Source organism: Ciona robusta, chromosome 10 (assembly GCF_009617815.1).
Source record: "Ciona robusta chromosome 10, ASM961781v2".
Classification (NCBI taxonomy): domain Eukaryota; kingdom Metazoa; phylum Chordata; class Ascidiacea; order Phlebobranchia; family Cionidae; genus Ciona; species Ciona robusta.
Window position 1 is genome coordinate 3,167,528 of NC_143244.1, and position 18,137 is coordinate 3,185,664.

Sequence of the window (18,137 nt, forward strand, 5' to 3'; positions counted from 1 at the left end):
ACAACAGGACTCTCGCTTACTAAACTTCAAGACCGAGTCGGCTCACTTCTCATGCGCTCTTCGTTTTTCTCCGTCTGCTCCTGTTAAAATTGCCTTTTTTCCCCGTAATTAATGAAAAGCTCAAAGAGAGGGGAATAACCGCGCAGTTGGGGAAATTGGCGATAGTAAAAAGTACCTGTAGCGCGCCGTGTATTCATCCGCGCAAACAGAATTTTACAGTTTTAGCAGAATTTTATTTACACCAATCTGTTTTCGGCCTTAATTAAGCATAGAGCTCTTAATTAAAGTACTTGGAAAATTTCAATACCAGATTTTACACGATTTATAACATTGCGTGTTTATGTAGGCCTACAATTACCGAGATTCCAATTTTCTAATATCGTTGCTCGGTGGATACCAGTCCGTAACACCATGGTTATTAATATCAACTTAGGGCAATGGCGTTTCCGTTAAAGAGCAGGCAGATTTTAGAATTTTATAGTAATAGTTTAGTATTATATAAATAAGGCCCATTCTACTTGATCATATGTAAGTTAGTTCCCGTCAGAAAATACATGGAAAGGCTACGTATATATGCTTGTACCTTTTATTATACTATTTTATCTTTATAATTATGAGGTGTGTATAAAGTGTCTGTTTTCGTATAAGAAAAATATATTAGGTGTGATTGGGTGATTTAATAAATAGGCTTGCAACCTTTATGTCAAGTTTTCTTATCTTATGATATAACTAGCCAACACCTTTCATTTTTGAAATAGTTTACTAACAAACTTTCTAGAAAAACTTATATTTGATGTTTAGGAATTAGCTACCGTAGCACAAGATGTTATCAGCAAGCAACAAACATGATTTAACTCCGAAAGAAACTTTGTTTATTGCAACAGAATGTCATCTTGCATCACTTCAAGATAATGATGGTGACACGTAAGTGAGGCTTGCCATATATGAATTATCTTTTGCATTAGAAAGACGCACCAATACGCAGAATAATTGGTAATGGCAAAATGTTTTTGTGAAGTCTTGGCGATATAAAATATAATTTTGAACATAAGCGACTGATAATCAATATTGGTATCTGAATGTCCAATCATCACTTGGCTTCTGAAGTAATTCTACAAAAACCTTAAAAAGTTATATATTTATATATAAAAATGTTCCGAGGGATTACCAGCGAAAAATTAGAATTTGTATGTAAGCAGAGATGCTCTAGTGTAATCTAAAGGGAATAGCACCAGAGTTTTGAAAAACAAAAAGGTTATTAAAAAAAAGAGAAACAAAACAGCTGGAGGAAAATAAATTGCCTAGATGACAATGCCTGGGAGTTTCTAAATGAAATAGTGCACTTAACTTTAAGCATTTATATTTTCCAAATTAGGCCTACCGAAAAAAAAAATCTTTTATTTTGGATTTAGTGTAATGAATGCCTCTTTTTCTTTATGAATGAAAAAAATGTACAAAATATTATATTGACTTAATTATGTTTGCTTTTTTATGAAACCTAGCTGCATACCAGATTTCACTTTTGTTTAAACTTATTTTCAACTCGAAGGACCGACCTTTTTCTAATGAAAATAAAATAACATGTACCAGTAGGACATAATGAACATTTAATCAAATGGGGGTAAAAAAATGTTTAATAGAAGAAAAAGTGCTGAGTCAGCGTGGTATGTAGACATGTTCATTTGAAAAATTAGAACACTATAAAGTAGACCTATATCTATACGTCTTTCAGCAGCTTTTTAGTTTTTTTTAAACTTTGGTGCTACATTAGATGAAATTCAAGCATCTCTGTTCATATCAAAAACTGATCGTGGTTAGGGATGCACATTACAGAATAATTAGGTATTCTAGGATATCCTAGAATACTTTATTTCGAATCTAGAATTCCGAATCTAGAATTTCGAATCTTTTTATATTTATAGGAAAAAATAATTTTACATACAAAAGTCAGTTTATTGACTCTTTCATAGCAGCCTTGTAGGATCATGAGCTGTAAAATGATCAAAAATTGTACTAATAGGTAGTTTTTGCGTCATGAAACGTATAGCAGTCTATGAAAAGACGTTACGAAACGTTTACCTCGAAAGTCCCACAAACACAAAATTTTTTTTTTCAAAATTAATAAGTTTCAAAAATTGTTAATATAGTATATGAGATGACGTGTGATGACGTCTTTAAACAGAATACCGAATCTCGTAATTAGATTCGAATACAAAAGGATTCGAATCTCATGGATTCGAAATTCTGTAATGTGCATCCCTAATCGTGGTATGGCCCTTTAAACTGTCAGTCTGTCACAATGGTTTATTTGCAATAAATTGAATGATATGTATGTGAATTATTTTTTCCTTTAAAGTTCTAATGTCCTACCAAGTTACTTGGACTGAAGAATTAATACAACATTAGATTGGAGTATAAGAACTAGGAGATTGACAAATATGGGTTCATGGCCTAAAATATTAGAGAAACCTTGTTGTATGGAAATATACATTTTACAGTTTAACATGAATATAATATTTTACAGGCCTCTTCACATATCTATAGTGAGACACGACACACAGAAAAGCTTGGAACTTATTCGATTGTTTCAAATTTCAAGAAAGAACATTGATATTTTAAACCGATTGATGCAAGTTAGTGTTGTTTGCTTGAATAAACTTTTATCACAACTTGTGTTGTAATTTTAAGAGTTTCACTTTAAAGGTATTGATCGGATTTTCTTTGAGGATTTTCAATTAAGTTTTTCCATCGTTATCCTGTAGCATTTCGCTTAAAGACTGGGCAGAATACAGTGGTTAAATGCTGTTGTAATTTGGCATGTTTGTAAACCATGACGAGATACAAACACAGAAATAAGATATTTATAAAAAATAAGACTACATATCCAATATTTGGATCAGACCTCTTTAAAGTTAACACCAATATCGTCAATTGTTTGGATGATTTTAATGTTTTGTTATTTTACAAAAAAATATTAGACCTTGATTGAAGTTTTTATTTACTGACTTTATGTATTTTTTTTTGCAATGGATGGTCCTATGAATCCTATATATTACTCGCGATCTCTTGCATCATAAATTTGCTTGTAAAATTTTTTGTTTTCTGTATGTATTACATTAAGTTAAGAAAAGCTTAAAGTTATGCAGTTGCTGCAAGCCTGCAACGCTTGTTTAGTACCTGGTCTGAACTTTTATATGCTAAATTTAGACCAACATTTTTCTTTAGTTTTATCCTATTGCAAGATGTCTGTTTAAAATCCATAGTAGATTCAAAGTTCTCCTTATTGCTGTGTCTCAGCTTTTATGAGTTGATATCATTTCATCTTAAATGGATTGTGAGGCTTACTGTTTATTTAACTTTGTGAAACAAATGGAAAGGTTACGTGTCTTAACACCAAACTTATAAAATTGTCTTAACAGATCAACTTATAAATATATATGTTTAATTATTTCAGACCCCACTTCATTTGGCGGTAATTACAAGCCAATGTGAGGTGGTTGATGGTTTATTGAACTGTGCAGCAAATCCGAATGTATTGGATAGATTTGGTTGCAATGTTGCTCATATTGCTGCAAAATACAACTCATTAACATGCCTTCAATCTGTTTTTAAATATTCAAAGTTTCCGTTGGATATCGAAAAGATCAATTTGGAAGGTAACAAAGCTTAGTTTATTAATTGAACACTGTGCTCATAATCTTTATTTTGACTAGGCCTTACATTTAAATTTCCCTAAATGATACAAGTTAAATTTTAGATTAATCGCAATATATCACTAGCCAAGAATCCACCTATGTTAATTCGTTCTACACATTACTCTAAATGTAGATACATATTTAAATGTGCTTAAAGTCAAATAACAATAAGTTTAGATGTTACCGTTATGGTATGCAAAATTAAAACATACTCACATTAATGTTTTATATAGGTGTCACGGCTTTACATGTTGCTGTACAAAACAATTCAATCAATGTGCTCAAGCAGTTGTTGCAACACGGTGCCAATATAGATGTGAAGGTACTTTTATTATAATGTGATTATTGTAATAAATTGTTTGCTGGTAAAATTAAGCAGAAGGCTACATATGTTGTAGCTTGTAGGATATTTAATATTCACACATTGTAAATTCCATTCCTCTTAAAGTTTTTAGTTTTGCGTCTCAATGTTTCAGGACAACAAAAGTGGACGCTCAGCGCTTATATATGCAATTGAATCTGACAATGTTATTATTGTGGAGTTATTACTTGAGGTATTTACACATTCTTTTGACAAGCTTGTTTTAGACACCTTTTGATATAACCAATATAGTTGCAATTCCTTTTTATACTTGTTGTTGATTATCTATCCTAAAAATATTGTTTTTTAACATTGTTTTTTTTTGTGCTATTAAAAGAAATATCAGTATTGTTATGATGAAAATGAAAATGTGTGAGATCTACTGTTTTTAACCAAAAATTCGTGATACAATCTTTTTAAAAAGTTGTTTTGTTTAAAAGCAAGGTGCAAGTGTGTGTGAACAAACATACAGTGGTGATACAGCTCTTCATATTGCAAGTGGTCGTGCTGTACAAAGTATTATTCGTCTTTTATTAAGAAAAGGAGCAGACGCAACAAACCGAAATCTTCCAAATGAGGATCTTCACTTTTTTAGTCCTGATTCTCAGGTATGTTTTGTTAATTGCTGTAATTCATTTGTTCATTTTATTTTTGTGATAAACAGTTAAATACATTTTTTCAAAAATAAATATATGTATATAGACGTTATAAACACTATATATACATATATAATATACATTCTGTCCCAAAATAAGCCCGATATTTATTTATTAGGTTAAGTTGCTTCTTTCTAAACGTCTGGACCAAGTGCAGTAAACTTTACAGTAAATCTTTGGGGATACAAATCAACTATCAAAAGTGTTTGTGAATTACTGTAGTAGACCACTCGGATAAATTAATTTGCAACCCATTTTTATTCACAACTAAGTGGTCAACATACAATGTGTCGATTGACAATTGGTACTACCCATTTTTTAAAAAAAAACATTTAATTCATATTATTTAATAAACTAAGCATAATTGCTGTTTCTTACCTAAAACATATTTGTTTTTAACTTTCAGCTTCAGACGTTGCAGATGATACAAGCTGGTATGACCAATGGAGATAAACAAAATGCACAACTAATGCGAAGTATGAGTTGTCCAACAACTCCATCTGAACCAAAATGTAATTTTAATTTCATATTATATGAAATTTTAATGTCAGAGTCTGGAACATCTTAGTAATTAAAACACTTGTTGTGTGATAAACCATAATGGCAAAGTTAAATGTGTTATTACCTCTTAGCATATATATATAATAGTAATGTTAAAAAGAAAAAGCCATTTTACATTGTTGAACATAATTGGATTATTAAATCATCAAATGATTAAAATGTGTTGTGTGAGTTTCACGTTAACTTTTTTACAGCCATGTCACATAAATCAATAATGGGAAAACATCAACTTGAAAATGAAAATCAAGATGAGAGGTAATATGTTCAGTAAACCATAACTGTAAATAATGTTAAATTAACCAATCTACATATTTTAGACTACTTTTGTCAGAATTTGAGTGACCCATTTATGTTAATTTGCCAACAAAGTAACTTTCCATACAAACTCTTATTACTACTTTTTAGCGAAATTTCAATCAAGAGAAACAGACTTGAAGTCCTTAAAAAAGGTGAGACAAAAGATCACATTTATTTTATAAATATTTCCTCAGGTGTGCCATAAAACTAAAATTTACTGGCAACATTTTATATAAAAAATGTTGGTATATGTTTTGTAAAATTGTTAAGTATTGAACCTTGGATTTCCCATTTTCCCTAACAATGCTTTAAATTTCCCATAAAACAGTTTTTTGACCATCATTGTATGATAAACAAAAATTGTTTTTTGTTGTTCCTCCAGACTGGAAAAAATTGTTTTTTGTTAATTTTGTTTTTTATTACTCCACTTGACTATATTATTTATGTACTAACCTTCACTTTTTGCTTTAGAAATGAATTCTCAAATTCTTGGTTCATCTGGTTCTACAATCTCCACGAATAAAACTGAATTAAACGAGGATTCAACCACAGACAAGCGTTCCATCTTCCCTTGCATAAAACCATTTGGGTTTTCAAGTTATTCGTCCATCTTACCTCCCCCTCCCCCCATCTTATCATCAGGAAGAGCTGCTTATCTTCCCCCACAATTTTATAAAGAAGAATTATTCAGAAAGTGCATCCAAGATAGAAATGTTATGAAGGTTCTTTTTTAAAACAAATTTACATTTTTCTACAAGTAACTCACAATCGGACATGGGATTTTGCTACAGTTTTACCATGTATATACTGACTTGGCCTATGCATGTGTATATGTACAAAATGTTAGTTATTATTTATACACAATTTGATATAATTTACAAAGAAATGCTTTTTGGTTTAAATTCCTTCACCATATACTTTATTTAACAGATTTATACTAACCCTTATTAATTTATTGTTTTGCAGACGAGTGTTTCTCCGTTCCTTATTATTCCGAAGCAGGAAAAAGGTTTTACTTTTTTTAAAATTTTCTAAATAAATATAATATAAGATGTTGTTAGTATAAAAATTTTTAACAAATTAAGCATTAGTAATGTAATGTAATTTACTTTATGCTCGTGTGGCCAGAAAACGACAGTCGTTATAACACGGGTGTTCATACACTTCCTGCCAGCTCACGAATTACTGTGTATGTTACTTTGTGGGTGATTATTTTTTTTTATTAATGGCTGATAATTATCGAATTTGCACAACCCATTAGTGGTTGGAGCAATTGCCATTAAGTGTCTTGCCCAAGGACACATACGCTCATAATGGTAGCAGCGACGAGCCTTGAACCCATTACCCCTGGGTTACAGGCAGGCGCGCAAACTACTTTGCCACAGCCACAGAAGAATTCCATAAATAAGTTTCAATCATTAAAACGCCAATGTTAAAAAATGTTTTCCAAAAATGAGTTTCAGACCCCATGCTATCATAAAAAAACCTTAAAGACATTTGCTTTACTATCATGCTTTTGTTAGGAAATATATTACTTAAAACAAAAAAGTTTGTATTCAATACAAATATTATAATCACAACCAATATATTTCAGATGTTTCTCCAACAACAAGTGAAGCTCCAATTCCATCTCCAACATCTACATGTAATGAATATAAAATTGAAAATTGTCAAAGTGATGTTCGTGGTCAGGTAAGTTTAGTAACATTCTGTAGTTTAACATTTTTTATCAACTTTCTTTATTTAAATGCTGTGTCCATTTTCTGGGCACAGTTCAAAGGTTAGGAAACATAAGCATATGTATGCTTGACAGCGCCTCTCGTGCAAGATTGTGCTTTTCCATGAAAATAATTTATGATACGGCTGTTTTGTGAATAATATTTGATTATAATATCATCCAACTATAAGTATAACGATTATTCTTTACATTTTTTATTATACACCAGTACTATATTACCCGTGGGTCGGAGACCAAAAGTTGTTTCTATTAAGTTGGGTTGCATAATACAATAAATATAAAGCGTTTTATTCGCTTTGGAAAAGCAAAAACTTTTAATTATAATTGTACTTGTGTATTTTGTTTAAAGATTATACCAAAACAAGAAGGTAAAACATCTCCTGCGTTAACTAAGCCCACTCTACCAATCATGACTCAATATAGAAGACAAGCTGAGCGTTCCATGGTAAGATAATCAGACAACCAGTGTCCAGTGTCTATATTTCTTAAAAAATTACAACTGTGTACTAATCCATGTAAATATACATCATTATATTCATTTGTATTCTGAATTAGTTTCAGGTTCCCTAACCATCACATTAACCCTTGTTTTATTTTTCCTATTAAAATGTCAACTTTGAATTGTCATCGTCAGTATACCATTTGATTAAATTTAAATCAAATCACTTGCTAGAAAACAGCTTAACTTGAATGATAAAAAATTTAGGAAAACAAAAGATGTATAGCTTTTAAGGGTTCTATTTCGAAATTTTAAATCACTTTATAGTGAGTAAAACTTCAAAATATAACCTTACAGTCACTACCTGGAAGTCCAAACCCTTCAGATGAAGCTTTGTTCCAAGTTGCAAGGGAAGGACTTGCAGTTGCCGCGATGCCTTCGTTGTCAACATCCAACTCTTTAGATTTTATAACTCAAGCCAACACTGTTCCATCGAAAATTCGACCAGCTAGACAAGCAGAGATAAAATCAAAAACAAATGAACTGCAGAAACTTGCATTGCAAGGGTTAGCTGTTGCTGCCATGAAAGGTATATTAGGTTTCTTACACATATGTACTCCTATTAAATCTTTTTTATTTTTATTAAACAGTCTTTTGGTTGTTATTTTCATATTAAATGTTTTACTAAACCATAAAGGTAGCTGGTTTTTTGGTTATAGGAATTATTTATTAACCTAGTTTAGATGGAATGGAATGATAGTCAAAAACAGGGGACATTAGTGAATTTAGACAATGTAAAGGAATTTATTTATGTTGTTTCAAGTTTTAAATATGTATTTTTTAATCAGAAATGAAACATGAAATCGTTGAAAAGTCACGTGGCACCGAGTATAATGAAATCTACCGACGACCACTTGAACACTTTATTTCTAAAGATGGAAGAAAATCAAGTACTTCGTTTGGTATTCCTTCACAACTGCAAGGCACAGCAAGACAATCTCCAATTGAACCATCACTTCTTCTCCTTGCACAAGCCAGTGTTGTTCAACCAGGTGTAGCCCAAGCTATATCTGTATTTAATGGAAATGTTAATGAAACTGTAGCAGATGATGCATCAAGCAAGCGTGAAGATCATCAAATATCAGTTGAAACAAAACAGAGTCTTCGAGAAGTCATTTTGGAAAAGAAAAAGTCAATGGAACCAAAGGTTTTGCCATTTTTCTGTTTTAATAAAAACATTGTCATTAGATAAGGTATGGCTTGAAATTCAAAGAAACTGGCAGATAATAAGCTGTTTTGAGCTGCCTCAAAGTTCTGTTTTATATATCTGACATCCACTCAATAATATTTTATTTCACAGATTCCTGTTTCGTACACAACAGTACAAACTGCATCCAACCAAACACATATTAGTGTTGAGATTGTGAGACCTAATATACCAACATCGCTTGAAACCAATGTCAAAAGTAAGTTACCACAATGCAACAGTTTAAATTTGGCTGTAATATTAGGAATTCTGTTAAAGATGATGCATCAAACAAATGTTAAGATCGTCACTGCAGCGCTGTGAAAAAGGCTTCATTTTACTGTTGATTTTAAAATTCATTAAATGCAAATTATTTACGTTGATAATATTTTACAGCAGAAAACACAGAGGATGTAACGGTTCCACTACAACAAAACGAAAGTTTAAAATCTGCTTCATCCGGTTAGTAGGTCTAGTCAAATACATAGATATTCTGATTTAGAAGAATACGCTGTTAGTATAGTAGGTTGGGGTTGACAGGACACCTTCAGAACAAATCCGAATATCCTAGTTGTGTTTCAAACAAGTAACACAGTCTATGAAAGTTGTGAGAATAGGCTTTTTTAATTCTTTGAATGTTCTTTGTTTACTACAAAATAGGACATGAAAATAGAATGAAAAGGTGTTCTATATTCCCCCTACTATATATTAGAACTTTTTTACTGGTACTTCTATTTGGTTAAAGGAAAATCTTATTTTTTTATCATAGTAGAGTTTGGTAAAGTTATTGCCCAGTCCAAACAAAAAAGGATTTACTTTATTCCAGAAACTTCTGCAACAGATGATTCCTTGCAAGACATCCGTCAACGACTTGTTCAGTTAAATTATGAAATCCAACATTTGTTAAGTCCTTCTTCTGATCGACCTAGCCCTGCAGATACTCAGCAAAGAATGTCGACTTATTCTGCGGAATATGCACGACTTTGTCAGAAAGCAAAGGAATTGAGCAAGAACACGATGGTTTCAGCTGAGCCAGTGGAAACATCTGCAGCTTATTCACCTCAAAAACCAGTAAATCCATTGTATCCAGTTGCGTCTATACGACCGGTTCATCAGACAGTGTTTCCCCACTCACCACAGTTGGTGTTACATCCTCAACTTATGAGTCCACAACTCCCAATGCCATTACATTATCCTTATATGGTACCAAACTACTCAGTAATGCCAGGTAAACATTACCCATCACCTATGTATTATCTTGATTATAGAAGACAAGTGCCAACCATGCCTACCACCCATTTGTGGCAAAATCCTGTTACTTCCGTACCTCAAAAATCAGCAGTCGTTGCTACAGTTAAAGTATTAAACACTCACGCTAAAAAATCTTTCAAACCGGGACAACCAAGTTCAGAAACTGATGAAGCAAAACTAATTAAACCAGTTCACCAAGTTCCTAACTTTCCACAAGAAAGCTACGCACTTCCTCAGTCAAGTCAAACTGTATCGATGACCACAGCTCATACCACCACAACAAGCATTTTACATAAGAAGCCCATGGCAGCTGTGATTGCCATACCAAAACTAGAGGTTTGTATCAGTTAGTTGTTTATAAGTAATAAAGTTTAATTTGTTTGCTACTTTAATACTCTAATGTCTAGTGTAGACATGTGTGTTTTTGGACAAGATGCAAACAGTAATTGCTCCAATTCAGTGGCTACATTAGGTTGCAAAACTGCCAGTTACATAAGAAACTAAAACGCCAAAACACTGTCCAAAGTAGAAGACACTCCTGTTATAACATCACTGTTATGTCAGGCTTTGTAATGTATTAAAGTAATTTGTTTAATACATTATCCAGGTAGGGGAAGATCAACCTTTGAACTTGTCCAAGAAGGAGGAACAACCCCTCAATCTTCAAACTTCTGGTTGGAATTCACGGATGACACACACATTATCTACACCGGTAAGCTTCTTTCTAATTTTCAGATTATTATTTTGTCAAAAAATGCTTATGTCTCATCTTTATGAGCTTTGGTGTAACGTTTACGCATTTTAATCAATAATTTCTATACTTCTGTTTTAACTTCTAGAAAGTTCTAATTCCGTTGTTTTTATTGTTTGATTTTGTGTACCAGATAATATTTAAAGATTGGTTTACTCTTTAGTTCAATTTAAATGAACAGATATATTAACAAGCACATTTATTTCAGTCTACTGTTGAAAGTGCTTCTTCGAAAATGCAATCTTACTATAAGTAACAAATTAAAGATATATGTGGTAAGTCTAAAGTGTAGTAATACAAGACTTATGTTTATCTTTAATAAATCAGGTTTTTTTTCAGTGAAATTCAGTATATGAACCAGATCTTAAAAAGTGTTAAAGGTAACCAAGAACTGCAGAAGTTCAACTCAACTGAAACTTCTACTTTTTTTTTAAGAATTAGAACGTCTCAACACAATATGGCTGAGTGGCGTGATGAACAAACTGTTGTTATTGTATAACAGTGTAAAATATGCAATTGCACATCTGATCAAAAAGCAGATAGATATTTAATGATACAATGTTTATTTATTTATTTTGTAATACATCATATATATTTAGTAATAGTAACAGTGGAATGACACTCAATGAAGATGTGATTATCGTTTCGATAAAAACACATATAAAATAACAAATTTATGTTTTTTTCTTTTGCCATATTGACATGATACAGCTATGGTTTGATGATTGTAGCTTTTATATGTAACTGATTTTGTAAAATCCTGTAGTTTATGTTATATTAAAGTTTCATAAATTAAATTTGGTTACTTGTATAACGAAGTGTGAGAAAAAGTTAATCTCATTAAGGAAACCACCAAGTTGAGTGATTTTATTGAAAGTAGAAAAATCCTGCACTAATAACTTTTATGTTAAAAAGTATATAAATCATATGAATATTAAATTTTTAAAAGTTTTCAGAAAAATATTGCTTACGAATGTATCTATGTAGGTCACTAGCCTGTGTTACTCCCATTGAAAAAAAATTCAAAAAATAAAAGAAAAAAAACTATACTTTTCCCCAGAACTTTTTTAGTCAGTACGTATTTATTAAAGCTTGTCTTGTATTTATTCCTGGCCACTGCGCAATAGCGCCCGTTAGAAATATATCAATCGGAACGAATATATCACGACACCGGAAGCTATTGCGCCGAAACACTACTACGCATGCGCAGTAGGTCGGAACAAATACGATATAAGCTCTAAAAAACACGTACCGACTAAAAAAGTTCTGGGGAAATATAACTTCTTTTTTTTTAATGGGAATACCCAAAGTTCATAGAAATGATTTCTTTGGACTTTGGGAATAACATGCTAGTGACCTACATAGTTGCATGCGTAAGTAATAATTTCATGAAAACTTTTGAAAATTTAATACTCATATGATTCAAGTTATGTCCATACTTTTTTATGTTTAACAACCATTCCCACACTTTTATAAGGAAATTAAATTAATGTTTTTTTTAGTTATTACGTAGCACTATAACATATTCAAAGATAGAGCAGTAGAAAATTCTATATACATGCTTTTTTATGACGAATATTATTATTTATCATTTATATTGTTTTGAATTAATAAATACAATTTTATTGTGGAATGGTTAGGCCTATAACGCTGGGGTCTATAGTTAGTGCAGTGCCTAAAGTTTATGTTAGTATGTTGCAACTCGACGCCTAAAGTGACGTCACATAACCCAATCCCAATACTTAATTAATCAATGCCAACAGTGCGGATACGACTTATCTCATGGGAGACTATTCTCATGAAAACAAACCCCCCGTTGAACGAGGTTAATGATGTCCCGTTCAGCCGATGACAGGCCCAAATCGATTCCCTTTTATCGCATGACGTCACACTGCTGTCACGTGATTCTGTCCGCTATATAATTCGCCTTTTCCCTAACACAATAACTAATAACGAGAAACCACTATCGGCACTGAGACCTCGAGGTCAGTCTAGGTTCATGGCGGGCTCTTACGAGCCTTTGCCCAGCCGTCAAGTAAGCTTTTACCCGATACCGTATCGTGTACTGGTATACCAGAAAAAGGAATAAAACATAGCAAGATATCATGAACTGTTTGGTTTCTGGTTATAAAAGCAATTAGTACTACAGTAGATATAGCACCCCGCTGAAGCCTGTATATGAAGTCGGATCAGCACGGAGTCATATAATCCAACCAGCGATCCTGTATATTCAGTGGGGGCTATAAATGGTGCACCCGACGTTCGATTTGAACACGCAAAACCTTCCGACCCGACAGGCTACTATTCCGCAGAAGCCGTCCACAGCAGTTATTTATTGGACTATACCGATGTTACAAACCGACTAGCAGCCATTATGCTGCAGAAGCTGTCCGCATCTATTTAATGGACTATATGGCAATACAAGCAGGTGCAAAAGCGTCCGCGATCTGCAATACTGACTGACAAAGCAACATCGCAAACCAGGTGTGTTTTTATATTTTACGACCGTTCAACTTACGGTCCCGTCTCCCGTTTGCATTCGCTTCGAAATGGATCTATTTCTCGCGACCACGATGTCAGAAACGACCAGTTTTCCACTGCTATCACTACGCCGTGGGTATTTTTCGCCTCAACGAAAGGATATAAGACCGAGGACAAGCAGCATCCTCAACAGTCTACACAATTATCCAGTCTGCGTCAACGCCGTTCACAAGTAAAGGAAGTGCAACACGGAGAAATATCAGGTGTGCGTAACCGGTGTCTAACATAAACTCTCGCAGGGCGACCTGGGCTACAGGCGCCGACTTATTCTGCCGGCTTTGCCGGGCTAACAGCAATAAGTGATCCCATGTCCGTTTCATTATCGCACGAGCGACTTCAATGCGCACACATGTATTTTACCCCATGACCGTCCACAACTTTAATCGCTCCGAGCTACGGAGCATAATACCGCTGTTCCACCCAACCTAATTTTTGTTTATGTTCTTTCTTTGTATATCTTGCGCCATGTGTCTTTTACTTTCCTTTTTTTAGTTTTTTAATTGCCCCGCATTTGTTATTTTATCGTTATCGTTTTCTATATATATTGTAGGCGTCGAGTTTCAACAATTTATTCGGTTACATGAGACCCACATATCAATTTCTCATTGCCGAAAGGGAGGTATTGTTGCAACTCGACGCCTAAAGTGACGTCACATAACCCAATCCCAATACTTAATTAATCAATGCCAACAGTGCGGATACGACTTATCTCATGGGAGACTATTCTCATGAAAACAAACCCCCCGTTGAACGAGGTTAATGATGTCCCGTTCAGCCGATGACAGGCCCAAATCGATTCCCTTTTATCGCATGACGTCACACTGCTGTCACGTGATTCTGTCCGCTATATAATTCGCCTTTTCCCTAACACAATAACTAATAACGAGAAACCACTATCGGCACTGAGACCTCGAGGTCAGTCTAGGTTCATGGCGGGCTCTTACGAGCCTTTGCCCAGCCGTCAAGTAAGCTTTTACCCGATACCGTATCGTGTACTGGTATACCAGAAAAAGGAATAAAACATAGCAAGATATCATGAACTGTTTGGTTTCTGGTTATAAAAGCAATTAGTACTACAGTAGATATAGCACCCCGCTGAAGCCTGTATATGAAGTCGGATCAGCACGGAGTCATATAATCCAACCAGCGATCCTGTATATTCAGTGGGGGCTATAAGTAGCACGGGTAGAAGGGAGCGAAAGTGGCCGCTATAATTTTTGCATTCTCGGATCACCTTGGTCAACCAGCACTTGTAAATTATAAGTAAAAAGCTTTTTATTAGTACTTACTTTATCTGGGCTACAAATAATATAAAAATTAATAAAACTTAAATCATGTTTTTAAATTTTCAAATGTTTTCGCGAAAATATAACTTACGCGTATTTATGTAGGTCACTAGCATGTTATTCCTAATAAAAATTAATAAATGAAGTAAGATTTTTTCCTGGCGGTACGTCTTTATTATATTTTTTTTAATCTTTATGGATGAGGTCTTTATCAGATTTGGCCAATTACCCCAACACCCGAAAAGCCCTCCTTCTTGCGAGCGGTGGCGCGAAGCGTATTATATTAGCACCATTTTTTAAGTTTAAGTTTTTAAGTGCCTAAGAGTTACCAAACTTTTTAACTTTGTGTATGATTGTTATTACAACCCATTAGTGACCTTTACAATTTGTACAACCCATTAGTGACCGCTGGGTTGAAGCAATGTCCGATAAGTGTCTTACCCATTACCCAAGGACACATACGCCGGATCAGTGTTAGTATCGCCGTAGAGCATCGAATCAGGGACACTTTGGTTTCGATGCAGACGGCTAAACCACTGAGCCATGGCGCGGACTGTACGTCTGTATTAGAGCTCGTATTGAATTTGTTCTGACCTACTGTTCAAGTGCAGTAGCGTGTCGGCGCATGAGCAATAGCGCCCGGTACAAATATATCAATCGAAACAAATATATAACGAAACCGCTACAAATATACAAACTGGAACGAATATATCACTACACCGAAGTTGTGTATCAAAAGTCACTAAAAAGGTCAGTAAATAAATGTTCACATACCGACTCTGGTATGTATAAATACATTCTGCCCACTGCAACACGGTCGCAAATGGCGACAAAAAACGCTAGGTTGATCACGTTCGGTTTATTTTAGAATCTAATCAAGCATAGTCGTCCGTGGTAATAAAAGTGTCGCATAAATTAAAATTGAATAATTATAGTACGAGCTTACTCATTAAAGCTTTGCTCTCTTTTTGTATCTACAATTCTGTTTGTGTGTTTATAAAGGCCTACGGACTCGATAAGAATATGAAAGAATATTAATTTAAATTATTAAAAACAAACTTTTGAACGTTATATCCAATTTGTATTATATTGAAATTATGATAAAGTTTTATATTTCCACTTCTTAGAAACAAAGTTGGATTTCTATGAAAATTGTTAAATTGATTGGCAACACCGGAAATGATGTTCAGGTGACGTTGCATTAGCATGAGAAACTTAGATATAAGATGTGAGTCCACGTCATATAGAGCTTCTTAGCAAGCGGTTTTAACTTGTTGGTGTTGACAGTGTATCTACGTAAACCTTGTTACAAGTATAAACAACCTTTTGTATATCGCAGTATACATACCTCGGGATATTTAATCGTCCTTGCGTATTTTTAGATCCACTCTAAATAGTCTATACCTTGACAACGCCACGTTTGTTAACCTGGCTCGTTTCGGATAAATACCAAACACTGTCGGTATACAATTTTTGTTCATTTTCTCACTGGAATATTGACTAATCTATTTGAGGATTGAGATATTTTATAGTTATATCAGTACTAACAACTGTTAGTTCAAGGAAAGAAAAGTGTATTTTGTTTTATTTCTTCAATCATAATCTGGTTAAACAATTTTGAGTCATTAGTTTTTATAAGAATTATGTTTCTGGAATACAACTAACGTGTGCTATGATCTGTGTTGATAAATTTTAACTTTACAGGAAAATAAGTAGCATAAGTTATTTTGGATGCTAAACTAATAGTTGATTTGCCATGGCAACAAAGGCAGTCTTAATTTTCTTACTTTTTGTTCATTGTTCGTATGCCATATATTTCCATGTTGGTGAGAAAGAAAAGAAATGTTTCATAGAAGAGCTACCAGAAGACACAATGGTGACTGGAAAGTACAAAGCGCAACTCTGGGATAAGCGTTCTAATCAATATCTTGATTCAACCCCAGGAATGGGTATGCATGTTGAAATAAAAGATCCAGAAAGTAAAGTTTTGCTTTCAAAAAGCTATGGGTCTGAAGGAGCTTTTACATTCACTTCCCACACACCTGGTGAACATCAAATTTGCATTCACTCTAATTCAACTAAATGGTCTTTATTTGCTGGTGGAAGGATTCGCGTTCATCTTGATATCCAAGTTGGGGAGAACACCAATGATTACAGTCAGATTGCAGCAAAAGACAAACTGACTGAACTTCAACTTCGTGTTCGTCAACTTCTTGATCAAGTTCAACAGATCCAGAAAGAGCAAAACTACCAACGGTACAGAGAAGAAAGGTTCAGACAGACAAGTGAAAACACCAATGCCAGAGTTCTATGGTGGTCACTTGCACAGAGTGCAGTGCTGGTCATTGCTGGTATCTGGCAGATGCGTCATTTGAAAGGATTTTTTGAAGCAAAAAAGTTGGTGTAAACATTTTAATCAAAACTAGGTTGAATAGCAGGTACAACACTGCTAGACAGTTGGGTTTAAAAAAAATTAGTCATTTGGCTCATTTATGCAGTGGATGCAATTTATGAATTTATGCTTTTATGCCTTGTTGATAAACTCAATAAATTGGTAGTAGGTTAGTTATGTCCTCTTGATGTTATTTCTTTAATTGGTATGGTTGGGGTGGGTGGAGGGCATTATACAATTTGTGTCTAAAATAATAGGCCTAATAGTTATTATAGCAGTATGCTGTTTATTTAAAATAATTTCATCTGTACTGTTTTAACATACCATCTAGTTGTACGAAGTATTTAAATGGATTTTTTGTTTGACTATAGTAGCTTTTGTGTTTTGTTGCACGAATTTCAAATTTATAAAAATATATACTTTTACTGCATAATTTTGTTTCAAACATTGCCGCTTGTTGTTATTTTAAAACAACCTATTACTTGGATTTTTGGGCAATATCAGCTGAGATGAAGTGACAACCAAATTCAAGTCTTAACTAGCATGAATTACCACAACAAAACATACACACCAGCAGCGTGATAAACAAAGTTATTTAGCACATACCCTCCTAAACAGTGACACAGTGGTTGGTGCTCTCGCTTGTTAATTAAAAACACAAAAGTATACTAAAGTATACTAAAACACACAAGGTAAACTTTATTACATGAATTTATATTAGAAGTATACGAAAATAACACAAACAACTAAACAAGTATTGCAAACTTAAAAAAAAGTTAAAACATTCTTTGTCCTGTCCCACTGCCATAGTTTTTAGCATGTTAACTACAGAAAGTTATTGTATGAATTATGGGTATGGTTAGAACTCCACTTGATGAATAGTGTATCCTACAAATGCATTTTAACTTATAAATACTAAAAAA

The 18,137-nt window shown here is 33.6% G+C and overlaps 2 protein-coding genes across 6 annotated transcripts; both read left to right on the top strand.

Moving 5' to 3' along the window:
• Positions 1-304: 304 nt before the first annotated feature.
• On the top strand, positions 305-12,628 carry LOC149729576 (uncharacterized). 5 transcript variants are annotated; one of them, XM_089885713.1, is made up of 23 exons: positions 594-618; positions 802-924; positions 2,525-2,633; positions 3,455-3,656; positions 3,929-4,017; positions 4,172-4,249; positions 4,497-4,664; positions 5,119-5,224; positions 5,468-5,528; positions 5,679-5,722; positions 6,042-6,292; positions 6,537-6,579; positions 7,165-7,262; positions 7,658-7,753; positions 8,105-8,336; positions 8,596-8,799; positions 8,854-8,954; positions 9,108-9,213; positions 9,390-9,455; positions 9,820-10,580; positions 10,852-10,956; positions 11,204-11,270; positions 11,335-12,628. In XM_089885713.1, the coding sequence occupies exons 2-22, from the start codon at positions 824-826 to the stop codon at positions 11,249-11,251; spliced, it is 3,069 nt and encodes a 1,022-aa protein (XP_089741839.1). In that variant the 5' UTR covers positions 594-618; positions 802-823; the 3' UTR covers positions 11,252-11,270; positions 11,335-12,628. The 5 variants fall into 5 exon arrangements, with proteins under 5 accessions (XP_089741838.1, XP_089741836.1, XP_089741839.1 ...); XM_089885712.1 differs by having other exon boundaries at positions 305-618; positions 8,596-8,954; positions 9,393-9,455; XM_089885710.1 differs by lacking the exon at positions 594-618 and adding an exon at positions 309-528 and having other exon boundaries at positions 8,596-8,954.
• A 3,866-nt stretch (positions 12,629-16,494) lies between these two features.
• LOC149729577 (transmembrane emp24 domain-containing protein 4-like) lies at positions 16,495-17,647 on the top strand. The gene has a single exon (XM_089885739.1). The coding sequence runs from the start codon at positions 16,579-16,581 to the stop codon at positions 17,227-17,229; it is 651 nt and encodes a 216-aa protein (XP_089741865.1). The 5' UTR covers positions 16,495-16,578; the 3' UTR covers positions 17,230-17,647.
• The last annotated feature ends 490 nt before the right edge of the window (positions 17,648-18,137 follow it).

Bases quoted from the DNA above. Each gene is read 5' to 3' on its own strand.
- LOC149729576 (XM_089885710.1), top strand. From the start codon at position 824: ATGTTATCAGCAAGCAACAAACATGATTTAACTCCGAAAGAAACTTTG. The intron at 4,665-5,118 runs GTATGTTTTGTT...TTTAACTTTCAG, and splicing joins TTTTTAGTCCTGATTCTCAG to CTTCAGACGTTGCAGATGAT. The intron at 5,723-6,041 runs GTGAGACAAAAG...TTTTTGCTTTAG, and splicing joins ACTTGAAGTCCTTAAAAAAG to AAATGAATTCTCAAATTCTT.
- LOC149729577 (XM_089885739.1), top strand. From the start codon at position 16,579: ATGGCAACAAAGGCAGTCTTAATTTTCTTACTTTTTGTTCATTGTTCG.